The 10,373-nt window shown below is 53.0% G+C and overlaps 1 protein-coding gene across 1 annotated transcript; it reads right to left on the bottom strand.

The window, feature by feature from the left end:
* Positions 1-5,500: 5,500 nt before the first annotated feature.
* On the bottom strand, positions 5,501-10,373 carry LOC311426367 (cyclic AMP-responsive element-binding protein 3-like). The gene is given in 11 exon segments (XM_084502827.1): positions 5,501-6,703; positions 6,706-6,867; positions 7,296-7,374; positions 7,508-7,592; positions 7,709-7,813; positions 7,962-8,068; positions 8,556-8,648; positions 8,877-8,989; positions 9,225-9,498; positions 9,568-9,705; positions 10,150-10,373. Coding segments are annotated over 11 exon segments (1,512 nt in total). The 5' UTR covers positions 10,309-10,373; the 3' UTR covers positions 5,501-6,506.

Raw genomic sequence — 10,373 nt, 5'->3', positions numbered from 1 at the left:
CATGGAAAAGCTGCTGTCCCTTTTGCTCCTTCCCCAGAGCTTCCTGAAGAACGTGGACACTGTGTACTGGATCGGGCTGCAGAAGAGCAGCCTGGTACGGCTGTCTGGAGGAAGGGGAGTTAGGCAGCAATGGGATCACAGATGCCTCTGGTTCTGGGTGGATGGCTCACTTTATGAACAGTACCTATGGCATGGCTGGGCTAACACCTCCTGCCCAAATCCCTTTTCCTCCAGCGAGGCCTTAAGAAACATTTTAAATAGCACCAGTACCCAGTGCCTGGTGTGAGCACTGGGCAGTGGTGTGCTGAGATGCTCAGAGGCCATGCAGAAGGAAAGCCAAGCTTCAGAGGGCTCATGCAAGCAGGAGGCAGCAAGAGAGAACAAAGGGAACTACAGGTTTTATTTGGGATCTAGACAAAGTGTTTGAGCACCACCCCTATCTCCCACACACCTCCCTGGTCCTCCTGGAGGGGGGAAATCAGAGCTTCCCACCTGTGGGGGTATGGGGCTCCTCCCCACCACGTGCATCACCTCCCTGGCACACCACCGCTTCCTCTTGAGGTGTCTGAAATTGATGGGGAGGAACGGCTCTGTCTGGCCAGGTGCCCAGCCCCTGCTTGCCGCATCCTCGGGGAGCAGGGGGCTCTCCCTGCCACCCCAAAATGTTGCTGGCTCTGGCTGTCGGCAGCTTCAGCAGAGACTGGATGGGGAAGTGACAGCCCCGACATGGTGTTTTTCCATACAGGCCATGGCACTAGAAGCTGAACAGGTCCTGTGCCATAATAAGCCGTGGGAACATCAAACCAGCGCCACATGAAGGTCTGGATGACCTGCACCTCCAGATCTGTGAGAAGGCGGCAGGGCTGAGCTCCCTTTTCAAATGACAGTGGCCACTGGCCCCAACAGCGTTGCACTGAGCTCAGCCTGAGTTTGCCCAGCTCTGGGGTGTGCAAGGAGGGGCAGCAAAGGTGGAAAAAATGTGGGAAACCCCATCCCTGGGAGCTGGCCTGGCCCCACTGAGCACGTATCCCTCTGCTTTCCCTCACAGAACCCGCAACCCCCTCTGCTTCAGCCCTGCTGTGCCCCACACTGGAGCCTGCCCCATGCACATCAGCACCCTACTGTGCTGCAGAGCCCTGCCACAACCCCAGCTGAAGCGTTCCAGCAGAGCAGCATGGCCTCACAGCTCACCCCATGCCTGCATGAGCAAGCCCCCACAGCCAATGCTGCCACCCTGCAGCAGCCCCAGCCTGGAGGCAGAAGCAGGGGATGGCATGACTCTAGCCTGCCTCTGCCAAGGTGCTCACTACACCGATGTTTAGGCTGGAGCCATCCTGGCAGCAGCTCAGTGCCAGGTTTCAGGCAGTCATAGAATCATAGAATCATAGAATATCCTGAGTTGGAAGGGACCCTTAAGGATCATCAAGTCCAACTCTTGACACCGCACAGGTCTACCCAAAAGTTCAGACCATGTGACTAAGTGCACAGTCCAATCTCTTCTTAAATTCAGACAGGCTCGGTGCAGTGACCACTTCCCTGGGGAGCCTGTTCCAGTGTGCAACCACCCTCTCTGTGAAGAACCCCCTCCTGATGTCAAGCCTAAATTTCCCCTGCCTCAGCTTAACCCCGTTCCCGCGGGTCCTGTCACTGGTGTTAATGGAGAAAAGGTCTCCTGCCTCTCGACATCCCCTTACGAGGAAGTTGTAGACTGTGATGAGGTCTCCCCTCAGCCTCCTCTTCTCCAGGCTGAACAGGCCCAGTGACCTCAGCCGTTCTTCGTACGTCTTCCCCTCCAGGCCTTTCACCATCTTCGTAGCCCTCCTCTGGACACTTTCCAACAGTTTCATGTCCTTTTTATACTGTGGTGCCCAGAACTGCACACAGTACTCGAGGTGAGGCCGCACCAGCGCAGAGTAGAGCGGGACAATCACCTCCCTTGACCTACTAGCGATGCCGTGCTTGATGCACCCCAGGACACGGTTGGCCCTCCTGGCTGCCAGGGCACACTGCTGGCTCATATTCAACTTGCTGTCTACCACGACCCCCAGATCCCTCTCTTCTAGGCTGCTCTCCAGCGTCTCATCGCCCAGTCTGTACGTGCAGCCAGGGTTTCCCCGTCCCAGGTGCAGGACCCGGCACTTGCTCTTATTGAACTTCATGCGGTTGGCATGAAGTTCCATGGCACCAGGCAAAGCATTAGTTCCCAACCCTATTCGCATGTGTACTGGAGTCCTTGGGTGGTCATCCAGCGTACTCTGGTGGTCTTTTGATGAAGGCGTAAGTCTTCCTCGCTGCTAATCTTCTGGCCCTTCCTGTCTTTGACAGACTTCAGCAGTCAAGCCAGTTCTTGCTGGTTCCCTTATCTATGCATACAGTCTCCCTTATCTTTGGGGTCGTTAACATACAATTGTGCTAGCTAAGACCTAGGAATCAACATCCTTTTTCTTGTTCCTTGTCTCAAGTCCCCCCTTTTCTTTATCCTAAGGCAAATTCTTTTGCTTATAGCACTCCTTCTTGATTCAAAGTTTTCATAAAATTCTTACCGGTTTCTACATGGTGCTTGATTCGGTTACACTTCCAGGTTTCATAATCATCTAGTCCTTTTATACAGCACCAAAATGCACACTGTACTAATACACAGGGTAAGAATACTAGTATAAGCAAGATCAATATTCCTATAAACAATTGCTTAAGCCAAGAAAAGTTGGGTAACCAAGAGGTCAGTTTGTTCCATAATTCTCAAAAACCTCACAAGGTGTCATCTTGAACTACCTTATGTAAGATCTTGGTCTTTTCCAAATATTTTTTGAGATCAGTCTCAATTCGTCCTGCCTCATTTACATACATACAGCAACAAATATTTATTAAAGTGCATACTCCCCCTTGGGAGGCTAATAAAAGGTCTAGTGCCTAAAACATTCTTATTGATTTGTTCTAGTTGCTTGCCCAAAACTATAATATGTTGTCATAAATATTGGTTTCCTACTTGCGTTAGATCTTCTCCTTTGTATGGCATTTGGTAAGGCCTGCCATACAATATCCCAAAGGGGCTTAGTTTTTCCTTGGTCCTAGGCCTAGTTCTAATTCTAAGAAGTGCCGTGGGTAGCGCCTGATACCAATACATATTGGTTTCTTGACAGATTTTAGCAATCTGTTGTTTTATCAAATGATTAATTTTTTCCACTTGGCCACTTGCCCCTGGTCTATACAGAGTGTGTAGTTGCCAGTCAATCCCTAGCACTTTGCTGACTTGTTGGGTCAGTTCTGCAGTGAACTGTGGTCCCCTGTCAGATGACATCACTGAGGGTACACCAAATCTCACTATAATTTCATTCTCTGGCTTTGTTAGTTCTACATGGGAATGCTCCCGGCCATCTGGAAAAGGTGTCTGTTAGTACCAATAAGCATCTAAACCCCTCTTTTCCTGGGAGTTTGAAAAAGATCAATTTGCCACTGTTTCCCAGGAACATTTCCCTTCCCTATTGTTCCCATTTGGGGTTTGATTCCTGTCTGTGGGTTATTTTTAAGATATATGACTGGCACTGTTTTGATACCTGTCTGACAATAGTATACAAATTAGGCCCTATCCATTTTCTACTTAAAAACTCTTATACTACTTCAGCTCCCCAGCATGCTTTATTATGTTCTCCAATTACCATCCAATATAATATGGTATCACGATTTTCCCACCATTTATTTGTGCTAAACCTGTAGGTAACATTTTCCATTTACATCTTCACAGAATCACAGAATCATCTCGGTTGGAAGAGACCTCCAAGACCATCGAGTCCAACCTCTGACCTAACACTAACCAGTCCTCCACTAAACCATATCCCTAAGCTCTACATCTAAACGTCTTTTAAAGACTTCCAGGGATGGTGACTCAACCACTTCCCTGGGCAGCCTGTTCCAATGCCTCACAACCCTTTCAGTAAAGAAGTTCTTCCTAACATCCAACCTAAAACTCCCCTGGAGCAACCTTAGACCTCCCCCCCTCATCCTATCACTGGGCATGTGGGAGAACAGACCAACCCCCACCTCGCTACAGCCTCCTTTCAGGTACCTGTAGAGAGCAATAAGGTCGCCCCTGAGCCTCCTCTTCTCCAGGCTGAACAAGCCCAGCTCCCTCAGCTGCTCCTCATAAGACTTGTTCTCCAGACCCCTCACCAGCTTCGTCGCCCTTCTCTGGACTCTCTTAAGCACCTCGATGTCCTTCTTGTAGCGAGGGGCCAAAAACTGAACACAGTACTCGAGGTGCGGCCTCACCAGAGCCGAGTACAGGAGGACAATCACTTCCCTAGACCTGCTGGCCACACTGCTTCTTATCCAAGCCAGAATGCTGTTGGCCTTCTTGGCCACCTGAGCACACTGCTGGCTCATATTCAGCCGACTATCAACCAATACTCCCAGGTCCTTCTCCACCAGGCAGCTTTCCAACCACTCATCTCCCAGCCTGTAGCACTGCTTGGGGTTGTTGTGCCCCAGGTGCAGGACCCGGCACTTGGCCTTGTTAAACTTCATGCAGTTGGCCTCAGCCCATCCATCCAGCCTATCCAGATCCTCCTGCAGAGCCTACTTATCCTGCGACAGATAGACACTTCCCCCCCAACTTGGTGTCATCTGCATGCTTACTGAGGGTGCACTCAATCCCCTCATCCAGATCATCAATAAAGATACAAAACCAAAAGCAAGGCCGGAGCTCCTAGACCAAGCTGGCACCACAGAAGGTCCCTGGGGAAGGAGCAGTGGCTGCCTTCCCAGGGTCACCTCATCCTAGAGGCAGAAACATGCTGTCACCTGTCCCAAGGCACAGTCCACGCATGAGCTGCACTCTTCCACTTTTTCTCCTCTGCAAACAGAGATGCAGCAAACAATTTTACTTCCTGTCCATCTACACAAGCACCTTTTCCTGTGCTTTTCTGCCATAAGCATGGTGCTGCCTGCCTCTCTGGGTTCCCGCACCCCAAACCTCATGCTGGGCTCTACAGCCTGAGCTCAGGAGCTGCTGGTGCCTCCATGGATCCAGTGATCCCAACTGAGCTCAGCACACAGCCTTCATTTAGCAACCATTGCCTTCCCATTGGCAGGGTCAGCCCTGGGCCCCCTGGCTGAGGGGATGGGGGCTATTACACCACTCCAGCTTTGCTCCACTTCCTGCAATTGTGCAGTTTCTTGTTACAAAAGCAGAAGTGGGAGCAGACAACAGCTCCTTGCACTTCCTCCAAGGGAAGTTACTTAGTTCTGCTGTGCTAAGTGCCACTGTGCATGGCATGGTGCTATGGGCCTGCTGCCGCCACTCCCCATACACGGGTGTCATTGATGTGTACTGGCAACACCTGTTTGTCCCAAACTGTTTCCAGGGTGTTCACACATCCCCAGCCTCTGCTAGACTGGAAGTGGGGCTCCTGCACTTGGGGGTACTTCTGTGATACTCCCAGCCCCTTGCCCAGCCTCACCTGGTCAGCCCAATCCCAGACTGAAAAGACCATGGAGGGCACAGTTACACAGACAGCATATTTTATTTCCACTTCATTAACAATGAAACATCCTCACCAGCTTAGATCTGAAGTAGGGCAAGGAGAGGTGCTCAGCAGGTACCACCGGGCTGTACTGCAGGAAGGACACCAAGCTCCAGCTCACAGAGCAGCTGCTGCACCCCACAGAGCAGCTAGAGCCAGCTGACTGCCTCACTGCAAAGCTTGGCACAGCTCCAGACCCAGCCTGCAGACAGGAAAGTCTTCAGAAGAGCAAGAGGCTTCACAGCTCTTGGGTCTGCTCCCCCTTAGTAGCCTTGCTCCTTCTCCCCAAGGGGCAGAAGTCTGGCTTTGGGCTGTGAAAGAAGAAAGGCTCAGCCCCTGTGAAGGGAACTGGCTCACACAGCTTGGGAATCCCCAACACCTTCTCTACCCAGGCCAGCAGCGAGCCCATGGCTCAACAGCTACCAGAAACAGGGGAAGCATAGGGGCTGTCGCAAGGGCAGGACCACTGCCTGTCACTGAAGGTCACTATCCAGCTTGCCATCTCACACCCAAACACCAGACAGCACTGCAGAATTACTGGGGAGAGACAAGGAAGAAGTGCTTGTGGCTACCAGACACAGTAAGAAGGGCAGGACTGAGCCTGTTCTGCTTCTTTCCTGCCCAGATGGAGATGAACAGCAGCATTCTGCACCACCTGCCTCCAGTCAGATCAGGTATTGGCATCTCAGGCCCAGCTGCCTTCACTCTCCATACCACAGCCCTTCCCCAGCCCAGGAGGAAGGCAACAAAGCTCCCAGAGCTTTCCACCCCATCTCAGGCAGGCTCCTGTTACAGATATACAAAGCAGGGTGTAGGAATAGATCACCTGTAAAATGATTCTTCTCTGGTAAACCCTGAGCTGCCAGCAATCAGGAGATTATTTAAAAGCATTTGCTTTGACAGATTCTCTGTTGACACAGTTCTGCTTGTCTCTCCCTGACAGGGTGCCCTGCCTCACCCTGGTAGGCAGCAAGCAGGAGGTGATGGTCACATCTCATCAGCATGGTGCTGCTGGATGACAACAGTGGCAGCACGCTCCACCCACTCCTGACTCTTGGCTTTCCATGGCACCAGCACCTCAGAGTGCAAGGGGTCACTCCAGGAGCGCTGCTCCTGCAGCTGGGGATGGCTCAGCTCGGAGCCTGCTGTTGCAGGAGGGTCAGAGGATGAGTTGCTGTTGAATCAGGCTTGGGTGGACTCTGCCCCTCTTCCTGTGACTGACTGAGGCTGCCCAACAGTGAGGTGTCCTCAGGCTCGGGGCTGAGCCTCTCCAGCACAGCTTCCTCTTGCCTGCTGTGTGCTGTCTGCCAAGCCTGGTTCAGGAACTCACGAATCTGCTGCAATAGCGCTGTAAGAGGGAGAGCTGCCTCATCATTCCCAACTCAAGAGCAGGATCCATCAACCTCTTGTTATCCTACTAAGCACAGGCCACCACCAAGCCCGTGAGAGGAGAACAAACTGTTCAATCAGGGCTGCCTCCTCCCAGGGAGGTGGGGTGAGGATGCTTCACAGCAGCCAAGCTCAAGCACAGCCTGCACTCCAAGTGACAGCAGATCTGGGCAGTTCTGATATCACCCCTAACCTTGGGAAGGTCTCTGCAACGGGGCTGGGGAAGGGTCTGGAACTGGACTGAGAAAGGGAAGACAAACCATATGCTCATCATAGGTGAGGGGCTCTTGGGTTGGAAGTGTCTGAGAATTTGGGCTCTGTGGGAAGTGCTCTACCCTGGAGGGCAGCACTTTCCCTGGAACCATGCTCAGCCCCCTGGGCACTCACCTCCAAGCTCTGGATGCAGCCCTCTGCTCCCAAATGAGTAGAAACTGGGCGAGAGAATGAGGCAGGACAGAACCAGGACCTGGAAACAAGATCAGCAGAGCTCGCAGCAAAAGGATATGAAAAGGCATTACTGGCTGCAATAAACACCTGTCTCCCAAACTTATGGGGACAGCCGAGGCCCCTTCCCAAACACTGGAGCTGAAGCTACTCACCATGACGCAGGTGCTCAATGTGGTCATTTTGGTGGTGGACTGTTTCACCAAAGCCTGCAGTTTGTGCAGCTGCTCAAGCAGAGACCTGAAGGAGAGCAGGCACAGCAGGTTAGCACAGCAGTTGATCCACAAGCTGCGCACCCCTCCTTCCCTTTTGCAGCCAGTGACAGACCACAATCCCAAGCAGAGGAACAACCTTACCCACCACATCTCCTGCCACATCCAAAGAAAACTCGCATGTTCTGCTTCTGCAGGAGCTGCACCTTCTTCTGCAGCTCGTGGTTCTGAGCTGTGCAGGCTGCCACCCTGCCCAGGACAGACAAACAGCATAGGGGAAAAACAGAGAATCATAGAATATCCTGAGTTGGAAGGGACCCACAAGGATCATCAGGTTTGCTCTTTCTGCCCATGGTGGCAAGACCCCAGAAGCAGCACAGCTGCTGTGTACCCATACCTGTTTTCCAGGCCATCCACATAGATCTTCTTCCTGTGATGACTGTCCTGGGCTGACTGCTTGTTCCAGATCTTTTGACACACATTCTTCAGAAGCTGCTCCTCAGCCTGCAAGAGCCATTTCTCATTAGCAGTCACTCCAAGGTGATGGCAGCCTAGCCCTTACAAATCCTGCATAGCACTCAACCTTGCTTAGAAAGGCAGAAACCTATGTATTTTTGTCCTCTGCTCTTCCCACACCAGTGAATGAACTGCACAAGCTGCAAGGCAAACTCTGACCTGCTGATAATACTGGCAGTTTCCCAGTATACCAGAAAAGCAAAGCACACTGAAGGAAGATGAAAAGCATGCAGGTCATGAGCCACCAGGCAGGTGGGAAGAAGGCTGAAAGCACTTGTAGTGTAACTGCCTCCTGCAATCAGTCACAAGGGGGGGGGGGGGGAAGACTGAGAGCAGCCAGGGCACTGAAGGAAGGAGCAGGACCCTGAATCCTGCCGTACACTGCCCCGTCGAGGCACCGTCCTACATTTTCAGTGCTGAAGTGTTTGAGGAATCCAAGTCTGTTTGGGAGTGACGGGCTGCAGTGAGAACTCACTTTGGTCGGTGGCAGACAGGTTGGCAATGAAACACCTTCTTTCTCCAGGAGTTGCCTCTCTTCATCAGTCAGCATCAGTTCTGGGAAGTCAGGCTGGAAAACAGCAGAAATATACCTACTGAGAATCCAAAGTAAAGGGAGGAGGGATCCACCCCAGGACAGAGAAGGCATGCAGAACGAGGATAAGCTCTCCTAAAGCACTATCACGCTTTCCCCAAAGATATCCCTCAGAGTAGCCAAGACTAGAAAAAAGGGGAGATGGGATGAGAAGCAAAGGCTGGGCACACCACCACACGCTTCCTTAGGCACAGCTGTTGGTATCTGCATGGTGGCTCTAGGCATGAGCTGGGGTCTGGCATCCACATCAATGGCAATCGGGAAACTGGAGCTCTGTTCCAGTGCCTCAGTTGTGCTTTCCAAACCCGTCCATGTCTCTGGGGAAGGAAAGGAGAGTCAAGCTATGGGCCTCAGTGAAGCAGCACAAACACCTCACCAGCCAGATTTGAGTAGCATGGAATTGCAATTTTATGGCAGCAGAAAACCATGAAACTTGTCTCTCCATTGCTACTTTGTGCCCCCACACAAAACCTGTGTCAGGGTGCTTTTCTGCTAGGCACGGCACCGCCTGTAGCTAGGACAAAAAGACCCCCCCACACACACATCACTTACCAAAGTCAATGGAAACATCTCCTTCTGCCATATCAGCCCTCATGCTTTCCAGTGCAGGCCAGTCTTGATGGAGGGAATAACTGTGATCAAACTGCACAATATCCAAGCTCTGAGGGCTGCTGGCAAAGTCACTGCCAGGGCTATGGAACAGATTCAGATCCTCAGAAATGCCGCTGTCACTGTCAGCAGATGAACAGCCCTGCAGTGGGCCTGGTTCATTTTTACAGGGGCTCAGCATGTGGCTGATGAAATCATCCATCTCCTTGTTTAGGAGCTGTGGAGAAAAGCCTTCTGCTAAGCAGGGAGCCAAACCCAGCAGCCTCCAGATTCCTGCAGAACTCACCTTGGGCCCTGGCAGGCCCCAGTCCTCCAGCAAGAGGTTCTCCTCCCCTGGGTCTACAGTGTCATGAGTGTCATTGCTGAAGAGAAAGCCAAGCAGGTCCTTGTCTGCCAGGGCAGCCAGGTCCTCTGGGCACGCCATCTGAACGAGACACCCATAGTGAGTCCCAGGCCTTTGGTGGTGGTGCCGCTGAACATAAAGGCACCCGGGACACCAAGAAGCTTTTAGGCTTCAGACAGGTGCCCCGGAGGGAGGAGGAAAAAGGAAAAGTGAAGCAGGATGGGGCAGCAGGGCTTCGGACGTTGGCAGAGCAGTGAAAGAGAGCGGGACCAGCCAGGCCTCTATGCCCCAGCAGCACGCACAGGGCAGACAGCAAGAGACAAGGCTGACAGAAGAGCCCCAGGAAGGCGCGGGCGCACGCTCCCGCCCCCAACCGCGGAGCCACCAAGTGAACGAGAACAACCCCAACCCAGCCCCCATCGTGGACCCAGTCATAGCCTCACCTGGACGTTGCATCCACCACCCGCCAGTGACGCCACCGCCCTCCCAGAAGCCCTCGCACAGCACCACACAGTCCTGCCTCACCTCGCTCCGCCCCCGGGTGATGCAGTGGCGCGAGCCCCGCCATTGACCGATGGCACGGGAGCGCGCGCGGCGAGGCAGGAGCTGGGAGCTGCCCGCGGGCGGCGGCGGAGTGGGGGTGGGTGCGGTACTGGTCTGTTGGGAATGCCCGGTGGGGGTCATGGGTGGCGATGTGTGGGGACCGAGGCCACCGCACCGCTCTGTCCAGTGGCGCACGGGGCCTAGCG

Source organism: Aythya ferina, assembly GCF_964211825.1.
Source record: "Aythya ferina genome assembly, chromosome: W".
Taxonomy (NCBI): domain Eukaryota; kingdom Metazoa; phylum Chordata; class Aves; order Anseriformes; family Anatidae; genus Aythya; species Aythya ferina.
This window is presented reverse-complemented; position numbering and strand designations above follow the sequence as displayed.